Here is an 18,534-nt window from a genome sequence, read left to right on the forward strand (position 1 = left end):
CGTCCGTCAATCATAACCTGGTCGATTTGAGATTCCGTCTGCTGTGGTGATTTCCAAATGTAACGATAAGGGAGGCTGTGTTGGAAAAAGGTGCTACGTATGGCCATATTTTTGGAGGCGGCGAACTCAATGAGTCGTAGGCCGTTTTCGTTCGTCTGCTGGTGGGCGCTGAACTTACCAATCGTCGGTCTGAATTTCTCCTTCTGAGCGTTCAAATCTCCTATGATGATCTTGACGTCGTGGCTTGGGCAGCGATCGTACTCGCGTTAGAGCTGCGCGTAAAATGCGTCCTTGTCATCATCAGTACTTCCGGAGTGTGGGCTGTGCACGTTTATTATGCTGAAGTTGAAGAATCGGCCCTTGATCCTCAACCTGAACATTCTTTCGTCGATCGGCCACCAACCGATTACGCGCCTCTTCATATCACCCATCACGATGAAAGCTGTTCCCAGCTCGCGTGTGTTGCCGCAGCTCTGGTAGATGGTATGATTACTTCTAAACGTTCGCACCATGGATCCTTTCAAACACACCTCCTGCAGCGCTACGATACCGCCACAGCAACCCACGATTTGGTTCACGATCAATCGCACCTACCAACCAGGAACTCGTCGATTACAATGAGGATCAGTAGTGGTGATTGTATACTTCCTTGCCTCACTCCAGCAACGACCCGGATGGGATCGGACAAAACACCGCTGTACAGTACTCTGCAAGAAAATGCCCTGTACTGCGCTTCAATAAGGCTGGTGACTTTCTCAGGGACACCCTTGCGCCTGAGGGCTTCCCACATGTTTTCGTGGTTGAGACGGTCGAATGCTTTTTCGTAATCAATGAACACCAGGTAGAGAGCGAAATTCATTGCTTTGCTCCAGAATGATACGAAGTGTGACAATATGTTCCACACAGCATCGTCTGGAACGAAATTCTGCTTGCTGCCATCGGAGAGTTGCGTCAATCTTCTCCTGTATCCAGTTATGGATCACTTCGCAGAGGACTTTGAGAACTATACACTTTAACATGATACCCCTCCAATTATCGCATACAGTCTGGTCAGTGGTCACCCTTTTTGAGTACCTTTACTAAGACGTCTTGCATCCAGTCGGTCGGAAATGTCGCGGTTTCCCATATGTTGCAGAATAATTGATGCAGTAGTTGTGCGGATACTACGGGATCAGCTTTGCGCATCTCAGCTGATATGCGATTGACCCCTCAGCCGATCGACGATTTCATACTACGGATGGCTGTTTCTGTCTCCTGCACTGATGGAGCTTCGATGTTGACACGGGTAATGCTTCGAACCCTTGGCGGATCATGCTGAGGTGTTGATGGCGTGCCGACACTTGAAAAAGCTTTCCAAAGTGCTCGAACCAGCGTTTCAACTGGTCAACCGGGTCGGTCAGTAACTGTTCAGACGTGTAGAGGACATCGTAGAGGAGACGGATGTCGCCGGTGTTTGCGGTCTCTCTCGCCCACGCTCTTTTGTCCCGTCTACATGAGTGTTTCACTTCCTTCTCGAGAGCCGAACAGCTACGGCTTTGGCTCCTCGTGTTTTCGTTCGCAGTATCGTGGCCTTGGCGTTCCTTCGCTCCTCTATCTTCCTCCAGGTATCCTCTGTGATCCACTGCTTTCTTCGAGTGCGTAGCTCACCCAAATTATTCTCGCCGATGGCGATGAAGGCGTTTTTGATGGCGCTCCATTGATCTTCTACGCTTCCACCTTCTGGAATATCCGTAGCACGGTTCTCTAGCTCCTCGTCGAAAGACCTTTTCACCGCAGCGTCTTCCAGCCGGCGTGTATTGAACCAGCGTCCGATTTTCTTCTCCTGTCGATGGAGTCTAGCAATGCGCAGTCGGATTTCGACGATTAGGAGATGATGGTCGGACGCAATGTCGGCGCTACGTTTGTTCCGCACATCAAGAAGGCTCCGTCTCCATTTTCGGCTGATGCAGATGTGGTCGATTTGAGTTTCCGTGACGCCATCACGGGAAACCCATGTCACTTTGTGCACTGGTCTACGAGGAAAGAGAGATCCCTCAATCACCTTGGCATTGTAACTACAAAACTCTTCAAACAGCTCTTCGTTTTCGCTCATTTCCCCGAGACCATGGCGCCCCATGACGTGCTCATAGTCCGAGTTGTCGTAACCAACCTTTGCCTTGAAGTCGCCCATGAGGATCTTTCGGAATGTTATCCACGACAGCATTCAGTTGGCTGTAAAAGTTCTCTTTGTCTTTCAATTCGGCAGCATCGGTTGGCGCGTAACATTGGATCATGGTAAGGTTTCGAACCCGTGTTCTGAATCTGGATACAATTATCCTCTCATTAAAAGGTTCCCACTTCATGAGCGCAGCGTGGACGTGAGCGCTGAGCAGGAAACCAACTCCACGGTGGCGTGTTCACCTCGTAGACCAAAGTATAGCTGAATTTGACCTGACGCCAATCTTCAATCTGCAAAGTTCTGCCAACGGACTTCGCTCAGTCCTAGGATCTCAAGCTTCATACGACATTGTCTCCTAAAAATGGGAGATCACCAACGCTCATACATTGAAGATGCTTGCCAGTCCCCGTAAGATATCTCATTGGTTCCTTGTGTGAGTGTAGCTGGTCTAGCGATACTGGAGTAGCAATCGAGCTCAAACTATTGGACTCAATTAACACCCAAAAGGCCAAGGTCATTTTCGCAACAAATTTTCAACTTGAAAAATTCATAACTCTGTTGATTTTTATCCAATCCTAATGAAAATTTGAGACAATATCCAGTTTTTATTCTAGTTTTGATAAAATGGGACACGAAGTCTAAGACCAGGATGGTTCCGGAGTTATTCCAGAATCCCGTGGGGTACCAACGTTATGGCATTTGGGGTATTTCTACCAGAACTATTTTTTTCTCTATGGAACAACTTTAAAACATTGGCAATAATTGAAACTTTATCGAAGCTGATTGTATTAGTACATTTTCTGAACACCTGGAGTCCTTCTGGATGTTTCTGGGTCCCCTGGAATGCCTCCGGGGGAACCGGTGCCAGGGGACATTTTCATTTTTATTCCAAAACATACCGTGCGGCAGCTCATTCTTCATGATTTTCCGTCAGTAGGATTATTTTAACTGTAAAAATGATCATTGACCGTTTTGGCCACTTCCGGAACATCCGGAGTGCCCTGGCGGAACCTGTAGTAGAGGACGATTACATATTTACTCCAAAACATGTCGTGATGCAGCTCATTCTTCATGATTTTCCATCAGTAGGATTATGTTAGCTGTACAAATGATCATTGGCCGTTTTGGCAACTTTCTGAAAATCCGGGGTGCCCTGGCGGAACCTGTAGTAGAGGACGCTTGCATTTGTACTCCAAAACATACCGTGTGGTAGCTCATTCTTCATGATTTCTCGTCAATAGGATTCTTTTAGCTGTAAATAAGGCCATTGACAATTTTGGCCACTTCCGGAACGTCCGGGGTACCCTGGCGGAACTTGTATTAGAGGACACATGCACTTTTACTCCAGAACATACAGTGTGGCAACTCTTTCCTTACGATTTTTGTCAAGAGGATGCTCTGTTCTGGCATCCAGCGGCTGAGCATGGAATGGTCCTCGACGGGAAGCTGTACCAGCCCCACCACGGTGGATAGGCTTACAACCTACTGTTCACGAAACCAAAAAACTAACAGAAACCGGTAATGAATGATAACGAAAATATTCAACGGCTGACTTTTAGCATGAAAGAATGGGGAAAAATTGGTTAGGAAGCAGTCAGTGCAATATACGATTTAAAGTAGTGAGCTGGATTTTTTTAAGGTCAGATGATAAATTCTTCGTTTATGCAATGAAACGGTGCAAACAGCGTGGGAATTCTAAAAAACCAGCGTACTACTTTCAATATAGCACTTTACTGATTGCGTCCTATTGAGACCACTTCCGGGATTTTCGGGGTGTCCTGATAGAACCTGTTGTGGTGAACACTTAAATTTTTACTAAAGAACATACTATGCAGAAGTTTGCTCTTCATTATTTTCCAAGATAGAATTTCTGAGATGTAAAGATGTAAAGTTGACGTTTTCAATAAAATTGTTCAAATGTATAAAAACATGTGTAGCAAAAATAATCCAGTTAAGTACAACCGCACTAGATGGCGGCACTAGTTTACTTTATATCACATATATTTTGGGCTACCATGATTGTTTTAGGATTTCTACCAGGTTTCATCTAGTAATTCTTCTCAAGAATCCTGAAAGGATTCGTCCCGGGATTTCTTCATGAATTTCTATCCAGTATTACATTTAAGATTTTTCCAGGGATCCTTTCTAAGGATTCATCAAACAATTCCTTCCAGGATTCTCTGCGGGATTCCACCTGGGATTCCTTCGTTGCTTTCTCACGGGTTTCTTCCAAGGATTTCTCTGGCATTTTTCCATGGGAGTTCTTGGACGATTTCTCTATGGATTCCTTACGGGATTCTTTCCGCGATTCCTTCATTGATCCTTTCTGGGTTTTCTTTAAGGGTTTCTCCTGTGATTCCACCAAGGATTCTTCTAGATTTTTTTTCTTGAATTTTGTTAGAAATATCTCCCGCGATTCCAGGAATATTTTTCGGCATGATTCCTCCAGTAATTCTTTCTGGAATTCCGTTAGAAACTTTCCACCAGATTCTTGCAAGAATTCCTTCCGGGGTACCTTCAGGGAATTCTTCTGGGATTCCATCAGGAATGTTTTACAGCATTCCATCAGAGATTTCCCGGCAATTCCTTCATTTTTCTCACCCGCGGTACCTTTTGGGATTCTTTCACGAATTATGCACGAGATTGTATCAGGTATAGTACCACGATTCTTCCTGGATTTTATTCCGGGATTCCTTCAGGAATTTTTCGCATCAGAAATTTCTTTATTTGAGTTTCCTTTAGAGGTTTCATCCGAGATTAATTCATGGATTTTCTCGAGGACTTTTCCTGGGTTTCCTCCTACAAATTTATCCTGGGATATCTTCCGGGAATTTTCCAGGGATACCTTCAGGAATTCCTCCCGAAATTTCTTCAGAGACTCTTTCCGGGGTTCCTCCTGTGATATTTTCCCGGGATTCATACATTAGCTCCTCTTGGTATTCCTTCAATGATTTCCTTTAGTAAATTTTATTGGAATTCCTCAGGATTCAGATCTGCAGATTTCAGAAATCTCTGCCGGGATTCTTCGAAGGATTTGTCCAGGATATTCAAAGGGACGGCTTTTGAGATTTTTTCAGGTATTCTTTCAAGGACTCCCCAGGGATTCCTTTTGGGGATTTCTCCGGCATTATTATAAGTATTTTCTCCCGAGATACATTTAGGAATCCCTTTTTGGATTTCTCCTGAGATTCTATCAGGAAATCCTTCCAAGATTCGTTTAATGATTTCTTCAGAAATTCTTACGGGTTTCCCTCAAGGTTTCCTCTCTGTATTTATCTGAAAATTTCTCCTAGAATGCCTGCTGGATTCTCTCAGAGACTCCCCTTGAGATTCTTTCAAGGATCTCTACAAGATTTTTTCATGGATTGCTCCCGGAAATCCCTCAGGCATTTCTGCGCCGGGATTCCTTCTAGATTTGTTCAGGGATTCCCCCAATGGGTTCCTTTCGATGTTCCTTCCAGGAATTCCTCACGAGCACGTCTTTCCTCCAGGAGTTTCTTCCGGGTTCGTTGAGTAATAATGTGGAGAAATGAAGCGACTTTTCGATAATGTGAGGAGCAATACATAAAGTTAGAGAAAATATGCTACAAGGGACAGTAGAAAGTCAATCAGTTTGAAGTCAAAAGCTAGTATCGGATCAAATATGAGTGGGAGCGAAATACAATACAAGAAATGTTTGAGACAGATAGACATTTCTGTAATAAGCCGTAATCCCTTAGTGGTATGATACCAATATCAGAATAGCCTTTAATAAGGAAACAAGGCACGCATTCCCCTTACTACGTTGTTTAGCAAATTTTCGATTAATTTCTCATATATTCGAGGGCATATCCTTCAATTTCATTTTCCTTCCCTTCTTAGAAGTGGATCACTTAATTACTCCCGACGGAGCCTCCACCACCACCGTCAAACCCGACCGGGAAGAAAAACTGTACCAAAGCTAACAAGCCAAGCGGATACGACAAAACCCAAATTTCTCATTTTCAACTTTCACATTCTTTCTGCATTCTCCGCTTTTCCGGCCGTACCGTGTGCCACTTTCCAGTCCAATGACGCTAGAACATCACCAAAGGACCATCTGCTGAACGCCAGCAGCCGAAATAATAGAGATTACAGCAATTGCCTCGACAGCATCAGTGACCAAACCACGTTCCAGCACTCGGCCAGTTCCGTCGAGAGCCTCCCCAGTGCATCGGGATCAAGTGAGTTTCCAATTTGAGCGCCGTTTTTTGTGATTTCAGTCTTCCCAGACTTGGACTCGGAGTGTAACACAATGTATGTAACACGATTTTTTCCGCATCCTCTCTTCGTCGTTTAGGCACACAAGCTCTGGTCCGGCCGGGCAGTCCGCACAGTTCGCTCTCGGCGGAGGACCGAACCACGATGGTTCCAATTTGCCGGGCGATAGCCCTAATCGACAGTAATCCGAACCCGTACGATAAGGAAGCTTTAAGGTTTAAGGTACGATACTCTGTGGTGGATTGATTTCGACTTTGGGCTGGAAATTTATGGAATCGTTTTTGGGTGGGTATCTTTCTTTCCCCTAAACAGAAAGGCGATATCATCGATGTCCTGTCGATGAACGCATCCGGAGTGTGGCGAGGGTACGCCAACGGTCGGTTAGGACATTTTAAGTTCATCAGCGTGGAAGTGCTGCCGGACCATCCGGTGAAACCGTACAGTACCGGGAAGCTGCTCAGCCGGAATCGACTGCCAACGAGTTGTCCCACTAGTGTGGAAGAACTGCTACTGCGGATAGGACTGAAGGAGTACACTTCGGTGTTCGTGCTGAATGGGTAAGTGCAGCAACTCTACCGTGCAAATCGATGGCATCAACTGGATTGGATGAGAATGTTTGATACGTTTTACTCTCAGCAATCCAATAGAAGCGCCTTACTGATTCCAACTTACTTGCATCGCATCAACTAGCGTTACATTCGGATAAAAGCTTATATTTATTTTCTTCTCCGAATCTTCCATTGCTTACAGATACGAGGACCTTGAGTTGTTCAAAGAACTGGAGCCGTCCGATTTAGACTACTTAGGAATTGGAAACACCGAGCATCGTGCCAAAATACTAGCGGCTGTGCAATTGTTGCATGACCTTGATTGTAAGTATCATCTTCAATTCGATCATGTACTGTATGTATAAGATTGTTCCACCGAGCTGTATGAATTACAATTACAAGTGATTACAATAGTTATTTGTGCAACGAGTTGCATAAAATGCATTTTTTACAACACCAGTTGTATATTTATCCAACATGGCTTGTCGAGGAACATATTTGCTTATAAATCATGCAGAATTTGTCCCTTAATTCCTCTGAGGATTTCTCCCGAAATTCTATCAAAGATTCTTCCTTGAATTTCTTCCGGGATTCCTTCTTGTATTTATGCCGAAATACCTTCTTTAAATTCTTCCACTGTATCTACACAGTTTTTCCTGTGATTACTCTCGGATTTCTATCATTCATTTATCAAGGGTTTTTTTTTCCTGCAGGTTTGCGTCAACTGTTTTTTCTTGATTTCTCCAGAAGTTTCTCCCAAAATTCCGCCAAGAGGTTCCTCTTTCCCGTGACAGTCGAGGAGAAGATGAGGTGATCTCGGTCTCTAGTAGCAATGCACGGCACACTAACATTCCCTTCCCTTCCTTGGTAATCGTAGAACGTGGCCGGCGCAGTTATTGACTTAAAAAAGTTTGGAACTCTCGAAAATACACTTTACTTGATACTTGATGGGCTACAACTCGTAGCGGTGAGTCTACGTCGAATGAAGCATTCGCCACCACTGGTCTCGGTCCTGGGCCAATCGCTTCCAGTCACCCAGAACGTTTATAGCCCTTAGGTCCTCCTCAACGGCAAAAAGCCACCGTGTGCGCGGCCTACCACGAAGTTGACAGCCCCTTCCTGGTTCTCTACTGAATATGGTTTTAGCTTGTTTTTCTTCCAGCATTTGAGCTACGTGCCCAGCCCACCGCAGCCTGCCGTGTTTTATTCGCTTCACTATATCCATCTCTTTTATACGTGGTTCATGCGACGCCACCAGATGCCGTCCTCCAGTTTACCGCCGAGTATTGTTCGCAGCACTTCATGTTCGAAGACTCCAAAGGCTCTCCGATCAGCTTCTCTCAACATCCACGATTCATGGCCGTATAAAGCGACCGGAAGTATCAGAGTCTTGTACAACGTGAGTTTTATCATCGTTTGCAACCTACGTGACTTCAGCTGGTTTCGCAGACCGAAAAAAGCCCGATTCGCAGCTGCAATCCGTCTTTTCACCTTGCGGGTAACATCATTATCGCACGTTACTAGAGTACCAAGATAAACAAATTCGTCCACAACATCAAGCTTTTCACCACCTAGCACCACTTTGTCGTAGTCTGACCGACGTTGACCACCAGAAATCATGTACTTGGTCTTTGTGGTGTTAATCGTTAGTCCAATCCTCGCAGTCTCCCTTTTAAAAGGTATAAACGCCTCTTCCACGGCCCGACGGTCGATCCCTATGATGTCGATATCATCCGCGAAGCCCAGTAGCATATGCGACCTCGTGACAATGATTCCGTTCCTTTACACACCAGCTCTTCTTATCGCTCCTTCCAACGTGATGTTGAACAGTAAGTTCGAAAGAGCATCGCCCTGCTTCAGCCCGTCTAAGGTTACGAACGATGAAGAAATTTCATCCGCAACCCGTACACTTGATATCGAACCATCATGCGTTGCACGTATCAGTCTAATCAGCTTCGTCGGAAAACCATGTTCGATTACACAGCGCAACATTTTTTTGTCTCAAGAGCAAACTTATGTGTCTCCGAAGGATTTTGGGCCGCTGAATCCGAATCCGAGCTCAGATTTGCTCCAACACGTCACAATTTTGAGCTATACCTTAATTTATTGGGCAAAATATGCGATTTTGGGTTTTTTTGACTGCAAGCCATTAAGCTTGGAAATATTTTTATTAAGCAATCAAAAGGGTAATTGGTCAATTAACATCTAAATTAACGACTCGTGCAAAATATTTCGTTTTACCTAATCAAATTTGATAGATTTAAGCATTTTATGTTAATATGAAAACTTGCATGCAACTTTTGGAGGGTGACTTGTATGGGAAATATCGTACCTAACATAAATCGCTTAAAACTATCAAATTCGATTTGGTAAAACGAAATATTTTGCATGAGTCGTTGATTTAGATGTTAATTGACCAATTAACCGTTTGATTGCTTAAAAAAATATTTCCTGGCTTAATGGCTTGCAGTCAAAAAAGCCCAAAATCGCATATTTTGCCCTATAAATTGAGGTATAGCTCAAAATTGTGACGTGTTAGAGCAAATCTGAGCCCGGATTCGGATTCAGCGGCCCAAAATCCTTCGGAGACTCATAAGTTTGCTATTGAGACAGATAAAAAGTTAATTTTTGTTACGCTGTGTTATAATATACCATTACTCGTTTCTTCTCACTGAATCGTAAGCCGCCTTGAAATCAATAAACAGATGATGGGTCTGCAAGTTGTACTCCCGAAATTTATCGAGAATCTGCCTCAGGGTGAACATCTGATCCGTCGTTGATCGGCCCTCACGAAAACCCGCCTGATATTCGCCGACGAAGGACTCCTCAATCGGCCTCAGCTTGTTAAACAGAATTCCGGACAAAATATTGTACGCTGAATTGAGAAATGTCATTCCTCTGTAATTCGCGCACCCATCCCACCAACTAACAGGCCGTTCTTCCTCTTCCAATATATTCAATATAATACGGTGTAAGAGTTGATACAGCTGCTCACTACCGTGCTTGAGATGCTCGATCGGCAGTTCGTCCTTCCCAGCAGCCTTATTATCGTCGCACCACCAAATCGAAGTCGTCGCTAGAAGCACATGCGAAGTTGCAGCTGCGAAGTAAATTTTAATCTATTTTTTCTGTTGCGCATCATTAAGCTAATTAAGAGCAACAATATGCATTAATCCAAATTGAGTTGCGACATTTCTAAGTAGGTTAAAAATCGATTTTCGCACGTTCGATCACTTTGTATTTCGACCAAAAGCATAATATTGTTCTTCAGCCCTCTAATGGCTGTCTTGGACTCGTCTAGCGTTGGAGGTTCCACAGCTTGTCCGGCGTTGTCGATTCGAATTCTGTCTGTCGCTCTTCCATTGCCACCATTCAACAACTCCTCGAAGTGCTCTCTCCACCTGGCAGCCACCATTATTGTTTGTCAGCAGTTTCCTTCACGGTCGTTCCACATGACGGGAGAAGGCACTGGTTTTCTCCGCACGCCATTGACAGTTTCGTAAAACCTCCGCATATCATTCTGCTCCATACTTTCTTGCGCCTGAACAATCACATTTTCCTTGTAGTATTTTTCTTTCTTTCTGCGGTGGATTCGTTTTTTGGCTGCTCTCGCTTCCCTGTATCGCTCCCTGCTCTGCCGGGTCCCAGACGCCAGCATCTGGTTTCTGGCGACATTCTTCTCATCCGTTACTCTCTGACACTTCTCGTCGAACCACCCGTTCCTAGATCATCTTTGAGCAGTGCCTATCACCTCCCGCGCAGCCGTACTCATCGCTCCGTAGATAGACTCCCACAGAGTGTTGAGATTATCGCTCTCGTTGATTTCACTTATCTGCACGTCCAGCTTCTGGTGATAGTCAGCTACCGTACCGTCTGCTAAAAAACGCTGGATATTGAAACGCATCGATCGTCGGTTCTTAGAGTCCGACACGGTTGATAACCGAGCTCGAATCTTACTAAATACGAGGTAGTGATCTGAGTCGATGTTGGCAGTTGGAACCCCTAAAAGTTCTAACATCAATGTCGTCCGAGAAGTGTCGGCCATCTACTAGCACATGGTCGATTTGGTTGCAAACTTCGCCATTTGGTTGTCTCCAGATGTGCTTGTGGATATTCTTGCGAGCAAAGTAGGTGCTTCTAATGGCCATCCCCCTGGCAGCACCGATGATTGGACGGAAAAAGTCCTCTCTTCCGACCTGCGCGTTGGCATCACCGATGGAAATCTTAACATCATGTTTGGACATTCTCTATAGGTCTTGTCAAGGCATTCGAAAAACGCATCCTTCCCGTCATCAGTTTTGTCGTTGGTCGGCGCAGAGACACTGATCAGGCTGTAACTGAAGAATTTGCCTCGAATCCTCAATACGCAGATCCGCTCGTTGATCGATTTCCACCTCACGACTCGCTTCATCTGTTTCCCGATCACTATGAATCCGACCCCATGTTCTGCCTTATTGCTGCCGCTGTGGTAGATATCGAAAATACACATTAAGGATGTTGGCAATTTTGAGTTCTTATCAATCACGAAATAGCAACTACGAATTGTACGGTCATCTATGCTCATGCTCAAAATCCGTCAAGAGGGTTTTTTTCCGATTTGCTCCAGAGTTTCTTCCCAGATTTTTTTGTTGTTTCTTCCGGGATTATCGAAAGTTGTACTTGAGAGTTTCTATAGGAGTTCTGTGGGGTTTCTGCAGAAATACCAAATCGAGGGTGAAATTAAAACACTTTTACTACTTGATTTTGGTAGACCATGATTAATTTTTGAAACTACCATGTGCAGGGTTCAATTTACCATGTCGCTTTTTATTTACATTGTATGGTAGATTTGAACCTTACTTCGTTGTTCGTTTTACTATGTGCTTGATAAGCAGCATAGTGCGTATGACCAGGGCGTTACGGTTTTAGTTACCATGTGTGTGGTTGAGTGTCGTCCTGTCACCTTTGTTTACATTCAAATTAAAAAAAAAATGAAATCGATTATATTTATTGCTTTCCATCATAATGAATTAATAAAATGTATACATAGTTAATTATTTTTACATGAATATCCTCCGGGCGTACCAAAAACAACCTTTGCCTTGGTGAAAGTGATGTTTTGACTGGAAGGTCCTGGGGATGTCCAACTGCGGGTTAAAGACGTCTTTCGGGAAATTCAGCTGCTGATCATGGCTGGAAGGATGCTGTGACTGAGGTTTGGTTTGAGGGTTTCTGGCGTAAACTGATTTACCGGCGACGACGGAACTGATGGAGCAGGGAAAATATCACCGAAGTCCATCCGCGAATTGGGGATTAGGTGTCATCGGCGAACCGGAGATTTCAGCTCATTTTTGGAAGGTAATTTTTCGATCTGGAGCATTTTTCCGGTTTAATCGATGTGGTAGTTCAACTCACATAAAAAAGGTCTAAGGAAGTAGGCTCTTGGGTTCGAGTGTTTTTTTGTGTCCTGCGAATGATAGAAAATGTATTGGAATATGTGGCAGAATTCTCGGAATGAATTCGTGACCTACTTTTCGCTTCCTTCCTCTGCGCTTTCTCATTCTTCTGTTCCTTGGAATCAACTTTCCATCAGCCAACTTCCGGAGCATCTCTTCGATGGCTGCAAGGATGGTTTTGAAATGTCTTCCGATATGCCGGAAGATTTTCAATGCGGTAACCTGTTAGCTGGAGAATTTGCGGAATCATCGTTGGTCGAATTACTGCGAGTCCAGATAGATGTACGTGATTATACTATCAGCGTTTAAAACAACAAAAATCAATGGAAAAACTTACCAGTAAGAAAAAAGCTATGTCTCCATCATAAATTATTTTTTATGAAACCGTGACAAACAATTTATTTTGTGGAAATGGCCGATAACGAGAAAAACTACGGAAAAAGTATAACTAACCAGGAGAACGTGCCTCTAGAGCCGACCTACTGATACCTGATAACTAACCATGAATAATTTTATGAAAATATGAACATCGTTCTGACAATCACGACAAGCGTAATCAAGATAACTACGTTTGATGGTTATGATTACTATGTGCTTGATCGTCAAACCATGGTAATTTCAAGTAAAACATAGTAGTCATTACTGATAACATGTTCGTTACGACTATTTTAAGGCATGGTAAAATTAAACATGCTTGGATTGTTGACTTTACTATACATTTTTTCTCAGTGATGCCCTACATTATATTTTTCCAGTATTTTCAGCAGTTCTAGATATTTACTGGCTACTAATCATACTTTCGATGAGTTCCAAACCTCGAACTGATTTATATTGCCGTAAGTTTTCGAACTTTGGCTTTTAATATGACAACCGCAGCGTTAATCGTAAGTGTGGCTAAAAGCACATATTCATAAAAAAGCATAATAATGGACCATACGCCGTTTTCAAAAATTTATCTTGAAAATTTTTTTACACCTTGCGCTGCCACCAGACGATGAATAGTAGGTATCCACGGTGTACAGAAGGTGATATATTCCCGATATCTGACAGCTTTTTGATGACGTAGTTCAAATCATTTATAGGTGATCTAGTACTCCACACCAATTTGATCAACATGCAAAACGATAAGAACGACGTCACATGTTTACATCCAAAATAGCTGTTTACATACAAGCTAAAACTGCTCAGCACCTAAAATGTGTAAGACCTACTCATAAGTGCATAATTTTCAGACTACACCAAAAATGTGTAAACCTTACTTCTTCTTCTTTGTGGCTCTTCGTCCCCACTGGGACTTGGCTTGTCCCAGGTCGATGGGACAGGCTTGTGGTAAAAGGTCGATTTTTGCGTGACATAATTTATGTATCAGCCCTAGGTGATGCCCATCGAATAGCTTAACCATCATGAGTACAAACTTTGTTTGTGGAGAAAAATCGGCAGCTATTTAATACAGCATGCGATTTGAATGCAGTCTTCGGCAAAATTGTAATTGATAAAGTAGCCTAGAAGTATCAAGGGTCAACTAACCCTCTAGGCCTCTAGGACACTTGGAGAAATACTACGGTCGATTGAATGAAAACATTGTTTTCCCATAATAATGCCCATACAAAATTTGAAGGGCTTTTGCCGTCTCAATTTTTAAGTAAATGAGATCAAATGAGAAGGCATAAAAACTAGTTACGAATCGAATAAGCGGTGTGGAGAAAAAACGATTTTTTGAACCAATCTAATGGATAACGCGTCCTCGCAGAACTTGAATCAGTTGAATGACGGTTCGAAAAAGATCCGCAAACAACAGAAAAAGTCTATGATATAACCTGTGTTTGACGATCAAGTGGATCGTAGCCGCAGAAATTCATTCGGTTGATTGCCATCATACGCTGACCAGCTGAGCGTGCAGCTGCCACCAACACAGCTGGGTAGTTCCTCCAGAGCGTTATTGGCGTCGAACCAGTTTACTTTGCTCTTTGACGGCGATACTAAGGATGTCAACAATAATGCTGAAGGCGTGCTGTACAGTACAGTGGTGTTCGGCTGCAGATTGTCCGCACTCAACCGAATGATTCCCATGATGTTGATTGTAAACAGTACACTATACACTGGAAACCTCAAGAATAAAGTTTTACAATATTCCGGTGAAAATTGTTTTCTCCATTGCGTCGGTGTTTTATGTGGAATAATTGGTCACTGACACTGCAGCGTCCGTTACCAAAGCACAAAGATTTGAGATAAATCTATGGCTCTTGAAGAAGATTATCGCAATTCTCTAACGGTTGAGCGCTGTCTTGACCACGTCCTTGTGACAGCTGGGGATGGGACAGGATGGTTTGTTGGATACCTACATAAGAAAGTTACACATACCTCATAGATTTCACAAAATTTCGGATAACATTTTTAAAATTATAAAAAAAAAACTGGAAGATTCTCATAAGGATCTCCTGGCGTGATCCCAGAAAAAAATTCGGAGGATTTACTCAAGGAACGCCTAGAAGATTTTTAATAGAAATTTCTGGAGAATGCCCAAAAATGAACGTCCTGGAAGATGGAATTCTAGGTGGGCGCACAGGAGAAATATCAGACAGAACTCCTGTAGGATATCCAATATAAACTCCTGGGGATTCCCTGAAGGAACTCTTGAAGGATTGCCTGAAGAAAGAATTGTAGGGCTCCCAGAAAGAATTCCTAGAAGGAACTCTTGGAGGGAACCCAGTACATCCTAGATCGAAGACATCCCAGAAGGAACTCTTGTAGGAATTCCAAAACGAACTCTTGCTGGTTTTGCCAAAGAAACTTATGCAGGAACTCAAAAAGGGATTCCTGGAGAAATTCCTGGGTTGATTCGAGAAGAAGCTGGGAGATGGAACTTCTTGAAGAACCCCAGAAAAAACTTCTGAGAAAATCCCAGAAGAACTTGGAGTAATCCCAGTGCAAACTTGTGGATCCCTGGAGAAATTTAATTGAAAAAAAAAAACATTGGAATAATTTTCTATAGGCACTTCTAAAGAAAACCTCGGATGAATTACAAAAAGAGCACTTGAATGATTCTCAAATGGAAATCCTGAAGGGATTTCAGAAAGATATCTTGGCTAAAACATAGAACCATTTCCTAAAAGAATCTGGGTTCATTTCTACAGATATCTTAAGACAGAGATTCCCAAACTTTTTGCTATCGCGGCGCCCTTGGACATTTCCAAAAATGTCGCGGCGCACCAAAGTTGTTTTATTTTTAAATTTTGGGCAACTTTCACTTTACAAAATCGCGAAACACTTATCTAATATCATGTTTTCAGATTTCAATATTTGGAAAACTAACTATTTTTTTTTAAATTAATTTCTCAAAGATAGTTTAAATATGTGTAAGATTCCAAAAATCATGTTGATTTCATCAATAGAAATAAAAAGAAAGTCAGATGCACAGGTAAAACAAGCTGCTGAATTTCAACAATTTCGCCAAAAATTCTAAAGCGTTTGCAATAATTAAAGAATTCTTATTAAACGAAAATTACTACACAGAACTTGACCAAAGCTTCAACTTTTTGCGGAAATTGCAAAGCAACACTTCTATTTATTTTGGAAAGTTTCGGCAAACTGGGACACATGAAGAGATTGTAAAGACCTGTCAGGTGGGCTTTGATTGAACTTATTTTCATAAATTTCAACTCAACCCTTTGGGCCTGGATTGGCCATATATAACCATTGATGAAACCGAGCATAACAAACTTATTCGAGTTCAGCCAGTTTACGGCAGTACTGATAAAACAGTCCGGTTCAAAAAGGTCAAATCTAGCTCTTCACACTACCAGATCGGCAAACCTGAATGCCGCTAAGCTGTTCCGAAGACCTTGTAATTATTCTGAAAAGAACGTAATGTGTTCTTGAAATTAAAAACTTTGGACAAGTTATAATAAAAGCAAAAGCAAAGCTGAAGCTTAAGAATTCCAAAAACAATTTCAAAAACATGAAATTTTAAAACGTGGTTTCAATTGATATGTTTAAAAAGGATACCATAAATCCTATGGAACAATCGAAGAGTCAGGAAGGGTTACAAAAAATGTGAGCGGTATTAGTTATACTGATAAAATAACAATTAAAGGTGTTCCGCAATACAAATAAAGAGTTTGCTTTTTTTGTTTCGTCACAAAAGCCAAAATCCTGCGGCACACCTGGGAAAGGATCGCGGCGCACCAGGGCGCCGCGGCGCACAGTTTGCGAAGCACTGTCTTAAGAGATAGGAGTCCTTTTTGGAATCCTAACGACCCAAGTATTCATCTATTGTACAGCAATAACATTTGTTGGGGAAAACTTGTCATCAAATTTCAAGAAATAATCAAGTATAATCTTATGAGATTATGTAGATAAGCCCCATAAACATTATTGGAGGATTTCCAGACGAAACTACTTGGGGAAAAATGGAACTAATTCGAGGCAAGATAATTATACTATACATACTTAACATTAAACATTGATATCTGATCGTTTGATTGCAATTGCGACTGTTACGCAGAAAATCATCCCAGGTGTCCAGATACCTCAGTCGAAAGCTGTCTCCACATAGAAATATCTTATAAAGTTTCCTAAAGGCATTCCACAAGACACTTATAAGAATCCCCGAAGAAGTCTTCAAATAAATTCATACATAGAGGGATTCCTGGTGGAACTTCTTCTTCTTCTTCTTTTCTTCTGCTTCTTCACGTCCCTACTGGGATTTGGCCTGTCTCGCTTCAACTTTAGTTGTTCTTTGAACACTTCCACAATTATTAATTGAAGGGCTTTCTTTGCCTGCCATCGCATGAGTGTGTATATTGTGAGGCAGGTACAATGATACATTTTGCCCAGAGAGTCGAGAAAATTTTCCCAATCGGAACGGGAATCGAACCCGCCGTCTCCGGATTGGCGATCCATAGCCTTAAAACGAAAGTCGTGAGCTTCTGTCAACGACATAAATTTTTGAAGCATAATTTAGCACTGATTTCGAAACCGTGCTTCAAAAAATTTAAAATAGAACAGTTTTAGAGTTTTGGCTCAATATCGAGTTTACTTTTTAAAATATGGAATTTAATAAAATACAAATAGGGGAACTTACGTATTTTCGGCAGTTTGGTTCTCTTCGTCATGGGGGTTTTTTTGAAACCTGTTGATCTCAAAGTGGATTCAAATCCTTCCCAACCTAGCTGAGTTATATGCCCAAATTTCAGACAATTTGGCCCACGAAAACCCCCCATGACGAAAAGAACAAACCTGCCGATAATACCCTTTGTCACCCTAGCTTGCGTTTTGTTCAACCAATTTTAAATCTCTTTCCATAAATCAAAAGCTGAATATAATACCATTCGATCATCTGGATGCACGTTTTGCGTCAGATTGAGGAAATTCAAGATATTTGCGAGTTTTGGGGACAATCTCCTTAAATTTTAGCAAATTTTCCGAAAATATACGAAGACATGTATTTTTTTTTTCAATAAGAAGAAAACAATTTAAAAATTGTTTCTCAACGTTTATTTGACATATCATATGTAGGCGAGTTACAGTAAAAAATTCAGTTCAATCGGAGCATTGATTACGGAGAATGAGATGAGTGAAGTGAGCGACTTGCTTGAAAATAGAATAAAAATTGATTTCAAATCATCAGCCTTGTATGGAAAGTCGAAAAAAATTCCGCTCTACTGTATTTTTTTTCCTTCGTGTTTTCGAACTTAGGGCATGATCCTACACCAAAAACGAATATCAGCTTACCGAGTTCAAAAATTCTGTAAACTAGTGTTACCCGTAAAGTATTATCCCAGTATTTATCTTAGGATTTCACAAAGTGTTTGTCGAAATACAAGATGAATTCTTCCACTGTAGTTTTAACCCTCTAATACCCAAATTTTTGATTTTGATCTAAATATCATTTTTCGTCATCTAAAATCGATTTAAACATGTTTTGGAAGATGATTCTTTTTAATTCTCGATTTCGTGAATTTCAGTTTTTGATTTTTCTAATTTTTATTTTTGAACATCCCCACACTTTTATATTTTTCCTGGAAGCCATTTTGGGGTACGGATTTTTTGAGATGAAAACATTTTGAGATTTAATGATTATTGTTGAAATATTTTTAGTTTAAATTTTTTCCATAGAAAATTTTATTTTCCGTGTAATTTTAAGGAAAATAAT

The 18,534-nt window shown here is 41.9% G+C and overlaps 1 protein-coding gene across 1 annotated transcript in view; it reads left to right on the forward strand.

Annotated features, from left to right (window-relative positions):
* LOC109400126 (uncharacterized) overlaps nt 1-18,534 on the forward strand; it is a 195,983-nt gene that overhangs the window by 166,940 nt on the left and 10,509 nt on the right. The window contains exons 12-15 of the mRNA XM_062846218.1: nt 6,204-6,360; nt 6,477-6,619; nt 6,710-6,954; nt 7,148-7,269. Coding sequence (XP_062702202.1) covers nt 6,204-6,360; nt 6,477-6,619; nt 6,710-6,954; nt 7,148-7,269 — 667 coding nt within the window. The remainder of the gene's footprint in view (nt 1-6,203; nt 6,361-6,476; nt 6,620-6,709; nt 6,955-7,147; nt 7,270-18,534) is intronic.

Source organism: Aedes albopictus, chromosome 1, assembly GCF_035046485.1.
Source record: "Aedes albopictus strain Foshan chromosome 1, AalbF5, whole genome shotgun sequence".
In the NCBI taxonomy this organism is placed as follows: Eukaryota; Metazoa; Arthropoda; class Insecta; order Diptera; family Culicidae; genus Aedes; species Aedes albopictus.